This window comes from Amphiura filiformis, chromosome 2 (genome assembly GCF_039555335.1).
Source record: "Amphiura filiformis chromosome 2, Afil_fr2py, whole genome shotgun sequence".
Classification (NCBI taxonomy): Eukaryota; Metazoa; Echinodermata; class Ophiuroidea; order Amphilepidida; family Amphiuridae; genus Amphiura; species Amphiura filiformis.
In genome coordinates, this window is record NC_092629.1 from 2,096,303 (window position 1) to 2,109,507 (window position 13,205).

General features: G+C 36.2%; 1 protein-coding gene and 1 long non-coding RNA gene across 2 annotated transcripts in view; both read right to left on the reverse strand.

The window, feature by feature from the left end:
• LOC140172354 (uncharacterized) overlaps nucleotides 1-9,708 on the reverse strand; it is a 262,997-nt gene extending 253,289 nt beyond the window's left edge. The window contains exons 1-2 of the mRNA XM_072195548.1: nucleotides 9,690-9,708; nucleotides 8,872-8,976 (exon numbers count right to left, since the gene is read on the reverse strand). Of these exons, the coding sequence (XP_072051649.1) occupies nucleotides 8,872-8,976; nucleotides 9,690-9,708 (124 nt within the window). The remainder of the gene's footprint in view (nucleotides 1-8,871; nucleotides 8,977-9,689) is intronic.
• On the reverse strand, nucleotides 2,221-5,113 carry LOC140172552 (uncharacterized). The gene is made up of 3 exons (XR_011861737.1): nucleotides 5,008-5,113; nucleotides 3,870-4,115; nucleotides 2,221-2,307 (listed from the first exon to the last, which is right to left on the reverse strand). It is a non-coding gene; the product is annotated as an uncharacterized lncRNA (long non-coding RNA).
• Nucleotides 9,709-13,205: the final 3,497 nt, after the last annotated feature.

Below are 13,205 nucleotides of genomic sequence, written 5' to 3' on the forward strand. Positions count from 1 at the left end.
AGTATGCTCAATGATTGCCAAAAATAAACATTTATAACAAACCCGAGTTATTTGACGAACCACATACCTACACTTTGCAACCTATTTAGTAAATTATTTCGATGCTAAACAATATTTACGAGTCAGTACCGGGAAGTCGGAGTTATCGCGAATTTTAGACCGTAACATACTCCTTTTGTCTTGATGAGCACTGTCACTCTCATCTTAATTTTTATGTCCGAAATTCAAATAACCTAAAAAACCCAAAAACAGAAACGAAAAATTAAAAGATAAAAGGGCCTAGGTATTGCCAAACCCTCTACCGATTGCAATGGATCAGTAATTTTGCTCTTGTGGTGTGTTACTAATTACATCTGTACTATTTCGCACCAAATATTCCTACAGTTGTAGCTATATTAAACATGTCAGTTTAAAATTGTTGATTCTAGTTTTAATCACACCATGGCCATCAACAGACCCATGTCACTGGAAATATAATTATTCGCACATGTCTTCACTTAAATGTAGCCAATTTGAACGCGGAATATTACAAATATAGCAATATTTATTGCGTAAAAAACATTTTGCAGAAAACATGACATTTGTCGAATTTGCTGGTAGAATTCGAAGAAGCACAGATTCTTTTTAAGGGCCTTGGTTTTATATTGTGATTATCATCAATTTGGTCGATGTTGATGATTTTGTGCTTATTTTCATTAATTCCAGTGACACTGAGCCTATAAATAATTTAGTACTAACTTCAGTTTCAATAATATCCGCCAGGTGCATGAATTCGTGACTATCAGAGTCATGCATTTCTCTCACAAATTGTAATGGATGACCATTTAACTCATCTGCATAGATTCGTCCAATAATGGTTTTCGTTTCACCTACATAATTGACGAACAATAAGTACATCATTTATTTGTCTATCGTGACTACAAATACTACATTTAGGACACCACAGTAGTACTCGATCCCGGTCTCTTGAGCACTTCAAAATGTTGATAAAATTATGTATTTGCCATTTCAATGTGTTCTTTTATCACGAACTGCCATTTTAATTCATATGTATACGGTATATAAAGTTATTTTTGAATAACTTAAGAGTCCGTACCTTCTGTAAACACAAAAATTACTTACGAACACATCGATTGCCTTCAAGTGTATATTCTGGATCCGTGCAAACACATTTGTAGGTTCCAACTTTATTAAAGCATTCTATGTTGCTACCAATGCAAACCGGAGGGTGTAATTCACACTCATTAATATCTATTGATAATGGAAATGGAATGTGTTAAGCTAAAAAAAAACGATTCCTGCAGACGGTCTAAAAACATAATATATCTATTTAAAATAGAAATTGATTGTGTGTTAAGCTAAAACAAAGTTCGTTTCTTGCAGGCAGTATGCAAAATTCTGAACAAATTCATCAGGATCGTTCATAAAAGTCACTGGTAAATAATGTTCTCAAGACAGATCCAAATAAGTAAAATTAGGTATTCACTAGAAATATTTCGATTCCTGTCAGGAATCTTGTTCACTCTGGTAGTGGTGAGTGGTAGTGTTTCTAGATATTATCGGCAAACTTTGTGACTGGTCTTGATGACGTCACATGGGTTGCTTGCCGATTGATGATCTGATCGTAGATCCGATCGAGTCTGTACGCCCCCTCGTCCTTGGCTACCACTCACCACTACCAGAGTGAACAAGATTCCTGACAGGAATCGAAATATTTCTAGTGAGTACCTAATTTTACTTATTTGGATCTGTCTTGAGAACATTATTTACCAGTATGCAAAATGCAAAATGTGTTGTTTTTTATCATTATCTTTAGAGTCAGGATGTATGGCGACATATTCCTTAAATTGTTTGTATTAAAAATTGAATGTCCAATCAAGTCAGATTAGGTTAGACGATTGATAGTTTTATTAATTTTCAGATCGATTTTCATAGGATATTTAGTGATTTCATAATGCGTGTGAGAAAAAAAAAACACTTTAAAATAAATGAAATGCATTATACGAAAGAAATGATTACAATATAAATAGAGACCTGCATTATTGTTATCACCCTTAGCATTCTCGCATAATGACGAATCGCATATAATTATAAATCGTTAACTTAAAAATAACCTGGTATCCCTCAGTGTGTGCAAATCACAAGTAGTTATGGTACCCATATGTTGATTGATTTACTACTACGTTTATCAATTTATTCCATAATTCCTACCTTCTTCACATAATGTGCCTGTATATCCATCTGCACATTGACATTCATCTGGCCCAACACAGAAGCCGCCATTTTGACAATCTAAAGAGCATGTGACTGGAATATTGAAAAGAAAGTGGCATGAATAGAATCTGCCGGTAAGACTACGATGATAATACTTATAAGTTTGTCTGAAGTATACTCCTTACTGTAACTCCTTACTGCAATGGGTAATAAATATACGAGGGGCGGTCAATAAGTTTGTAGAACAAGGTACTTGAAGGAGTACTAGCCAAATTCGTTCTATCTAACTCTTGAGCATGGTCACTACAAACCTTAATGCACCCGTCGCAGTTTTTCTTGAAACCTTCTATGTCAACAAAATGGAAGTCTTCCAATAGCTCCTTGAGCCACTCTTCAGTGAAGCCTAACCAGCATTGATCACCAGCAAACCTGATATATGAAGCTAGGACTTAAAAATATGTTTCACTAACTGCAGGTCATGCCTGAACCAGAATGTGGTTACTTTAGTTAACTGACCCCTCTGTCGTGAATGGCAGCTTGACAAACTAAGAATAGCGTACAGGACACAATCCGAGAACAGTCACATTCCTACCATCAACCTTCTTCACATGATGGCTTGCCTCGATTTTGCTATCAAAATTGTATGATATGCCTATGATTATACTTTCATTTGGCAAATGATCTGTCATCAAGACTCTCCCTTGGATCTCAGAAACGGCGATGAAGACCTTGCACTATGGTGACCGAGTGATGATCTTCTTAGGTGTGGGAGATCCAGGTGCTTCCACTAAATGCTCTCGTAATTCCAGTGATTAATGTATGTTTTATAACATTTAGCCACATATAGATTAAACTTGCCTCGGTCGTCATTCTAAGTGTATTGAAGGTGTGGACCTGAATATGTCAATTGGTATCAAATTTGTACATTAAGATTATGTGACCCCATCTAGAAGACACCCTGGAATACCCAATGTTAATGGATTAAAGTTGAAAACACATTCAACAGAGTTGTCATATTTTGTGGCTATCTTATCTTTCTTTTTTTTTGGCTCTTTATCCATTGTCAATGTCACTGTACCAGCACGTTTATTGTTAGTGGTGACGTTAGCAAGTCTTTTGGACCTTGGATGATATTCAAGGACGCTCATTCCATTCTTGAACTGTAAGAACCATTTTGTTGCTGTTGAATATCAAGAACTTCATTACCATTTACAGCAACTGTACATTGTTAAATTTCATTAATTGAGTTTTCACCACAGTTCGGAGATATTTCAATAATGATCATGTATTCACTTTGGTAGTACCTGTGAATTCATGGAGGTAGGCTTCCTCTGAATAGTGTCCTGCCCACATACAGTGATGCAAAAATCTAATATCTTTGCAGTAATGTTTTTGAAGGAACAAGCTTTTAAATGAGACCAAATTCAATACCGTGCGACAAAGAAGCATACCGAGTTCTACGAACTTTTTGACCGTCCTCGAATTAAATCCTAAATGCGTTCCACTGTGTATAATCTATAAAATGCAAGCATTATATGGTTTAACGTATAATTTAAATTATATGATTAACCATATGATTTTACATTGTCATTCAATTGCATTTTACATTGTCAAGCAATCAATTCCCATTTCCATTTATCATGTTTATGACTTACTATCATCACTAATGATGGTAACCACAGCACTACTTGGGGCACTGAGTTGAGCAGCTATGTCACTCGCCAGTATTACTTCAAACTCCTCAGGTAATTCATAGAAGGTATCATCTACAATATCGATGGTTACTGTCTTAGAGGTTTCACCCGGAGCAAAAATGACATTGTGAGAAAGTTCTTCCAGAAGTGGCAGATAGTCTTGGTTGGGGTCAGATGAAGATGTTGATATATCTCTGGTGAAAATGTCTGTCAACAAAAACAAACCTGCCTGGATAAACACACTCATCAAACTCCTTGATTTTGATTTTGATTTATTTAGGGTTTATACATATACATACATACACTGGGCTTTTATATTGAAACATTTTCTTTAGACCACAGCGCATAATAATATAACGTAATATTTACAAAGCAAAAAAATAATCAACAATCTGAGTGAAAAAACTACTATTGAAAGAAATGTGTTTGAGACCTTTTTTAAACTGTGTAATGAGCTTTACTGATGGGTAGTTTATTCCATAAACCTGATACTGCGAGCGAAAAACATGTATCGGGGTCAGAGTTGAGAGATTTGTGAGACAATGTGATATGTGATGATGAGCGAAGTCCAGAACGAGATTGTTTGTAAAACCGGTGAGGTCAAAGACCTTTATACCACTTGAAAATGCATGATATATTACTATTACAAATGATTTCTTTCCAGGATATGTTCATTATCTGATACACTGTTTAACTCTACAAATATTCATACCATCTTATTAGTGTTAAATTTAATGTCCTATTCATACAAAGTAAGGCAGAATGGCAGAATATCCCGGTGCTCATGAGTAATAGTAAATGTTGCTTTATAGTAAACTTGAAGGCCAAGAGATATACTAATTTGATAACATCTATCCATTTGAAGAGAACTTTACTTATTCATTCTCAAACAAGCTTGGATATAATCCCAAAAGTTTCATAATACACCATTCCCTGAGCTTAGGTAAACGTATTTTTTAAACCGCAGATGTAAATGACGAAAGTCGCACAAGCTTTTGGTGGCTTGTACAAGATTAATGCTTAAGGCATAAAAGGGAGAGTGGAACATATAATGTGGGTTTTACGTATTACTATTACAATTTGCCGTTTACATACATACCAATCGAGGTTTCTTGGTCCAGATTACCATCCCTTGTTACCGTTAATATAACTTCACCATCGGATTCGGATACATGGTACTCGGTAGCGTCCAAACTGTAGGTTACTAAAATAAACAAACATAAGGAGTTTGTTCAAAGTGTCTGTTTCACATGTGTTCCATCATTAAGTAACATTTAGTATTTAGTAACTTATAATAACAATAAACAGCTAGGAAAGGCTAGGTAAGCGTTTATACATAGCACCCAGTGACTTAAAACCATTATAATGTTAAAATAGACCAGGATAAAAAAGAGTGACTAGAAGTATCTTATGCTTCCCCTTCTCTTGTTTTGGCATCTTTGTAATGCAACGTTTTGCAAAACACGTACAGCTAAATATTAAGCTGTATAACTCAAAAGTATTCTACAAAACATAATCTATAAAATTATTTCCTTAATTATATACGAAACCTTAACAACAAATTTAGTCTAAGCCATAGTTGAATTTTAATAAATAAAAATATGTAATTATTAACCATGATGAACGCATTCCGATGAACTTAAAAATTGTACTGATGTTTATTAAAATCAAATTGTTCAATAGTAAAATGGTCATTAAGAATTTATATAATTAGTGACAGTAAAAGTAAAGTATACATAGGCCTCTGTTGTTGAATGCAGCATATCTTGCATAATTATAATGGCTCACTTCAATTCTGAACAATTCTGATCGCGAAATCCCGAGTGAAAAATCCTACTATGTACTTTGGGTTTTAAGCAGAACTTTACCCGGGACTTTGTCTCTAACACATTATGTCAATCATACTTGTTTATCAATTTAATTTGACTAAGCATGGTAGTACAATACGCGCTATATGTACGTCCATGCACTAAGTGAGAGTTTAACTTAATTCACGCCAGCACAAAAGCGCCACAAATTCCATAGATTGTTTTGTACGATGTAGGGAATGGTAGCGTGCCAGGAGGATTTTATCCATAGCGAGATCTGGGCGACCAATCAAAAGCCAGATCCATCATTACATCATGGCAAATTTTTACATACAGACCCGTGTTAATAATTTTAACCGCAATCCAAAGTAAGTAGTACACTTGGGAAGCTAACAAACAGAGGGAGTACAGTGTCTGAAAAGATCAGATGTGAAGATCTTATCAAATTTACAAATCAGAGTTCAGTGCTTAAATGTAATACCCGGAGTATGCAAGTGGACTACAGAGAGGTCTCCTATCAAAACTATAGTGTGAGCTCTTCGTCTTCAACAATTTCAAGCATATAAAATACATGGACAAATAGCATCACGTGTCTTACATGAGAACATAATCTGAGACACGTTTGGTTATGTCGGATTTAAAATGGTTTGCCAATGAGGCACAAAGTCAATCGTTTATGTGGAAGACATCTCCAAATTAAAGCACATCTAAAATGTAACCCCACTCACCATCGTTGTCTTCAATAAAGACCTCTGCAATACTCGGCTCGCCGATAAGAGCATTGTTGATATTTTGTAGTTCCAAATGAAATGTCTCTAAATGCTCCACTACATCGTCATCGTTAACAATGATATCAAAACAAACCGTGTTTTCCTGAGGATCATCACCTTCACCAAATACTACGGTGTGAAGGACTGCGTCGTAGTCTTTAGTAGCACCAGCTTTGGCATTGACATCTGACGACACAACATCTGTAGTGTAGGTATAGGGAGCATAACGTATTAAGCATGGAATTCCGAACAGGAGATCATTGACAAAGACGAAATTATCCTTATATATACGTATACTATAAATGATCAAAATGTTTCGCACTTGCTATAGGGTCACTTGGTGTAATATGGACCCTTGGGGTATTATGGACCTTACATCAATATCTGCTTATAGAGAAAATGTGACAGCCCTTTCTATTGAATAATCGGGTCTAATGCGACCTTCCGAATGACTTTTTAGCTGTAAAGATAGAAATACAGAGCTTCAGGATGATTATCCATAACAAAATCAACAGTTTTCAGAAAAGGCAAGATATTATTGCGTAAAGTTTGTACTGTCTTGCAGTAAATAAGGTTGTAAGTGTAGAGATTACCATGTTAAATTAAACTAATCAAATCAAGATTCTATAATAATTAGTATGTAATATGGATTGTATTATAGAACTGGGAAGTGTAGGGGTGAGCTCCAGTATGTAATTGACCTATACCCCATTCAATCAGGCACAGTGCACTGGCGTAATATGGACCATTGGTAAACATGCAGGATTGTACACTCCTGTCAAGTGTTTTTATCTTTTAAAGATGAAGTGTTTTCATGTTTTAGCAAGTTTAAATGCAAGTGGTTTATATTGACATGTAATGAACTTTATATTAATTATCGTGCCGGCAGTGCATTAAAAATGTTACACTGATTTGTACAGGGAGTCTTTATTATCCAAACTGATGGAGTATAAATATGGACTCTGTGGCCACTTGTCCTATTTCCTTTTCCTAGTTAATATCAGAATATAATTTGAGGTGAGGTGATATCATGTTCCGTAGATTTTAATTAAACTATTAAAATAGTTACTGGCGTATTCCTTCCCAAGCTACCCGAAATCATCTTGATGGTGGCTGTGATGCTATTAGAATTTTAGCTAAATCTGTCAATCATTAATCATCTACGTACGGCAACGATGCGTCAAACCCTGCCGTAAATTTGAGACCTGTATTATAGGGTTCCAATTACTGATAGAGATGAGGCTAGCTCATCGAGACCTGTATTATAGGGTTCCAATTACTGATAGAGATGAGGTTAGCTCATCGAGGTAAGTTGGGGCTCAACTCCCAGAGCATTTATGGACGAATGCTTGAATATGCAGATGTCTACAAGTATATAACTTTTATTTTCCTTTTTTGAACAAACGAAGAAAACATATATATTTAACTGAGGCGTGATCATGAACGTAATAATATTTATAGTTATCAGCGGCTTCGCTTGAGTCACATATGGGGAACGCCGATTTGAGGGGGAGGGGGCACCGGGCCGGATTTGAGGACCCAGGTGTTTTTCAGCAATTTTCCTACGGGATTCCCTACATTTTCAAATCCATGGGGTGCGTCTCCCTATGGCGCTACGTCACTGAAAGATATAACTTAAAAATACTTGACAATATTGGCCAATGTAATAACACTCACATGATGTAGCACCATAATTCGATAGACAACTTGTCATGACTTTGTGTAACATGTCATTCCAGAGGTCAGTAGATGTGGCAATATAATGCACATGCCTCCTGGTTACACAAAAAACATTATTGGAGGAATACCAGGTGAAACAAACGAGTACAAGGATATCTGCAAAGGGTACTGGAGCTCTCATCGTCGAACAAAAAATTACAACGTGAATCAAATTAGTTTTTTAAGTTGTAACATATACCACATGCTTAGGTCAACAAAACAAATTGTTTGGCTGCCCTTCCCAGACAAAAATTTGGAGGGTTGGTAGGTCGATCTTTTTTTTCCTTCATGGGCTATTCCTCCATTTTGAAACGGCTAGTATTGACAAATGATTGATTATTATACGGTAAAATATTGTGCGTTTTTGGACTACATATAAATGGAAATACTTCTTGTTCCCAATCAAATATGCATTTAATTAATAAAATAAGTAAATAGGAAATATAAAATGCCCTTGAAACTGTTAATATTTGAGGTTTCTTCCAAGAAAGTGATTGAAAAAACACAGTGCCCAAGATTTCTATTTTTCGGTCGGTCTCTGAGGGCAACCAAACATATTTTTGGCTTATTACTCTTAAACGCTGTGCCTACGTCAACCCTTTCATCACGGGACTATCGCTGAGGATTAGAGCATTTTTATTATTAATCATTTAATGTTTGTCTTACCGACACTGACGATATTATTGAGATATCCTCTTCGGACAACTTTGACAGTTACAACACCAACACCCTCGTTCACGGTGTATGCCACGTCCCCAAATGCCACTTCAGCTACAAAATAGAAAAAAGCCAATAAATGAGATATGCGTAACTAAAGTTATACGACATAGAGATGCAATTTATTAGAACCAGATTTCGGTATAATATTTCGGTATAACAAAAACAAAACCTAGATCAAGTATCTTCTAAAAAATCAACAAAATTATAATATAGATGTGACAATAGTCTGTGATAGCACGATGAATCAAGCTTCACACATTCAAGAAATTATTTGTACACACAAATACACACTTACTATCGCAATCTTCTATGACAACAGTCGTGCATCGAATCAATCCATATAGTCCTAAAACACCTTGAACAGGATTACTTAGACACAATTCGAAACGTTCTTCGCCTTCGACGCGAAAGTCAGGGGACGACGTTAAAACGTTGAGTGTATGATTTGTTTGTTGGACGTCAAAAGGTAGGATTCTGTTGGTTATAGATTTGTAGTCGGCATCCGCAAACGCAGTTACGTCACTTGTACTGATAACTAAAGAACATCGGGAGGAGGAGAATAGATAAAATGAAGTTTACTAGCAATGTATAATATTAACCGCAACATAGCAACTTTTTGTATATACACTTGCGTCGTATAATGGTATTGTTAAGGCTTAGTGCCGGGAAGACATATCTGCAATAGCCGCTCTATAGACATTTATGCATTCTATACTGTACACTTATGCCACCTAACAGTTAGGTTTGGCCTTATATCTCTATACCTTTGATTTGAATAGTCATAAACTGGACCAGTATAATAGCTGTATGTATTATTAGGCGCCACACACCATTTTGTTTTATGATACCAAAAAAACAAACAAAAAAACCCAGTTTATTTGTCAAGTTGCGCAACAAGACGTCTACTTCAATTTTTGAAGACTCCTTGAACGTTTGGGATTTAATATGACACGGTATAACACTTTATTTAAACAGTCACAGAAAGTAAAAGTATGACTTTAACATCAGCAAATTATACATACCAACACTGCCCTCTACTTTAAGACAGCCAAGACGAACGATGTTAACCGTAACAGAAGAGTCTTCTTTTACATAGTAGACTGGTTTATCGAATCCGAATATAGCTGTGAGTGACAGGAATTGGTGATGAAGTAATTTAAAATGTACATTCGAACTTTAAAAGATTACCTATTCTACTAAATTACTGCTACAGGCAAATAGAAAACCTTAATTTAAAATTCTCATCAACACCATCATATCTCTCTTCGCTAAATGTGGAATATAAAATATTTCATCGTCTTTATCCAGCCAAATTGGTTGACCATTACCCCTGGACCATTACCCAAAAGTGCCTACTTATACTATCAGTATATCCCATGTAGCATGTGTAGTGAATCTGTCAACATTGGGCCATTCCAGTTAAAATCCATACACCCCCATGGAAGACACGGCCTTAATCTCCCACACAGGTGGTGTAGTTTTAAAACGAAGCCACCCATTCAGGCAGCCCCATTTAAAATCCACACACCCTGTGTGGGAGATTAAGTTCCTGTCTTCCATACGGGGTGTATACTGCCGACCCATGGCAAAAGATCATAACTTACATATTGATCTCTTTTAAGATAATGGACAAAAATAGTTGACTGCTCCCATTGCTTGTACATGTATTTTGACAAAAGTGTTAATTGTGCCATTTTGCGACGGGATAGCATATGGAATTCGACTGAAATACCTCATTGACAACCAAATACCTCTATTTGGTGTACCTTTCTAGGAACTTCAAGACTAAATAAGGTTATCATATGCATGGTATCTAATAAAGTCATTGAGCCATCCATGTCATGCATCTGGTTATACCTGTTTATGTTCACCTCACTGACAGGTAGGAATCCTCGGGGAAAACTCAACTTGTGAAGTGAAAATGATAATTTATGTAAGGCGGGTGTAACGTAATGAGTGAATCAACACAATATTGGCTTACAATCGTCGTCTTCAATGTAAACAATGGCGCACTCTGGCGGGTCGATGGTTCCAAACACTGGATTTGACATACACACTTCAAAGTATTCTTGTTTGTCAACGTCTACGCCATCAGCGAGATTGATGATATAATGTGCAATCCGATCACCGATAGGGAAGTCGACAGTTTCACTTTCAAAACCGACAAAATCTGTCCCATCTTCAGCTGTCATGAATCTGTTGCCATGGCTATCTACAGTGCTTATATCTGCAATTATGTTAAAACATCTCTGATATAGAAAGAAAGGATTCAATTGCCGGCACACACTTCAAAAATGTAGGAAATAAACCTCTAAGTAGCAGTCGCGGTGGTCTCAGAACACATGTCTTTTACCCAATAGAGCTGTACAATATCGTCTTATGTGCCCCAAAAATAATACCATTATATTCAATAAAAAAATACGTATTTGTCATCAAACATTAATTTCCACTTGTTTTGATATCTATCTGTATTGGTTTGAATTTGGAATATTTTGGAGATTCGTAGAATATTCTAGAATGCTAATAATTAAGTGAACAACAAATTAATATCTAGTTTCATGTAGATATTTCCGGAAACATTTGGATATTACTATAATAATCATTAAGCTTCTAGAACATTAAATGGTGGCGCTATTACAGTAACCATCTATACACGATGAAATCTGATTGATTAGTGTTGAAGTAATGTGCTATTTTAATAGAAATGATGTATACAGGTTGAGTCTAATTGGCGTGTGGTGATCCAATGAGATATTTTTTAGAAATGCTGTAATATCCCATAAATAGTTAAGATTATTCTAGAATGGTATTAAAGAAATGATAAAGCATGCATTGTTAATGATTGGCGCAGCAGACTCGAGTTGTATGAAGTAACTCTGTGAAACTTATGTTAGCCAGTAATGGTACAAAGTTACCAGAATTGTGTGAAGTCTTCAAACGTCGCGATTCTTGTGCGTGTGTTGAGAAAAAAAAGGCGGCAGTAGATCCAATATGTGCTCGATTTTTGTCGACTCATAGAAGCGACAGACTGACGTATCTCCATCAACGAACTCTGCCATTTTTTGGACTAATATAGTTGTGCTATCTGTCTGTCAAGTGGAACAGACAGCTTGCTCAAGAGATCTCCGAGAGACGGGCTTACGGTCAACATAGAAGGCCATTTGAAAAATGCTAGCACAGCAGCAAGGATAGTGAGAGTATAGTCGTCAGGACTTGGACAGAGACTGTAGTACGCAAGATCTTGGACATTTCCTGATATTTGATCAAGAACTGAGATTTTCAAAGGAATCGCATCAGAAAGTCAGCCAATCAAGATCTCCAGGCTTAGCTACGTAACCATAGCATAAAGAAATCTTCAAGTAATTGTTGTAATATTGTACAAGGATTTGAAACATAGCCATACTGCACTAATTAGTAAATAACCATACGATGTTCTGTGTGATAAACAGTGTGTTTGCGTGTTTGGTTTGGGAACAGGTGATTTTGGCCTGGGTCATTTTAGTGACCATAACAATTTGTCTTTGAATAGGAGGTACACAAACTAATGCTACTCAGCTTGAGGTCATATTTTAGATATATTTGTTAATTAATTAGCTGGAAATGAGACTACTTTCATTATTACTTTGTTTTTGTCTTACCAACAGATCCCGCAGTGTCAGTCACAAGAGGTCCGTGACGCAATATAGTGATAGTTACAGAAACACCAGATTCAGTCACGTGATACACAACTCTCCTAAACGAGTACGTAGCTGTAATTCAAGAAGTAAATATTGAAAGGTGTAAATGCGATATGTTGCTTCCCTTCAAGACCTTTGAAACACACATACAATTAAAATGTATATGTCGCATGATATATAACATTAAAAGAAACAAATTTAGTCCATGTTCACTACGGCCCGTTTCGCCTGAAGGCTCCTCAGGTCGCATGATATAAATAGTTCTGCTTTTACGTTGATCTCAATCAATTAGTTTTCAGTTGTGACAATAATTCAAAAGATAACCATTTTACTTACGTGGGTCGTCATCGTATATCGTTACGATTGCTTTATGTAAGTCTCCCAGTGCTTCAGCCGTGTCAGGCATGTAAAGATACACCTGGAACTGCTCATCACTTTCGTCTAACAAATCGTGAGTTATGTCTATGGTAACTGTCTCCTCCGACTGACCTGGGTCAAAGTCGACTTGCATATCGATAGGTGTGAAGTCTGTGGCTGATGAAGCTGTTAACTCAACTGGTGTTAGTCGATCACGTGTTGCAATCCCTACAATAATGATAGATA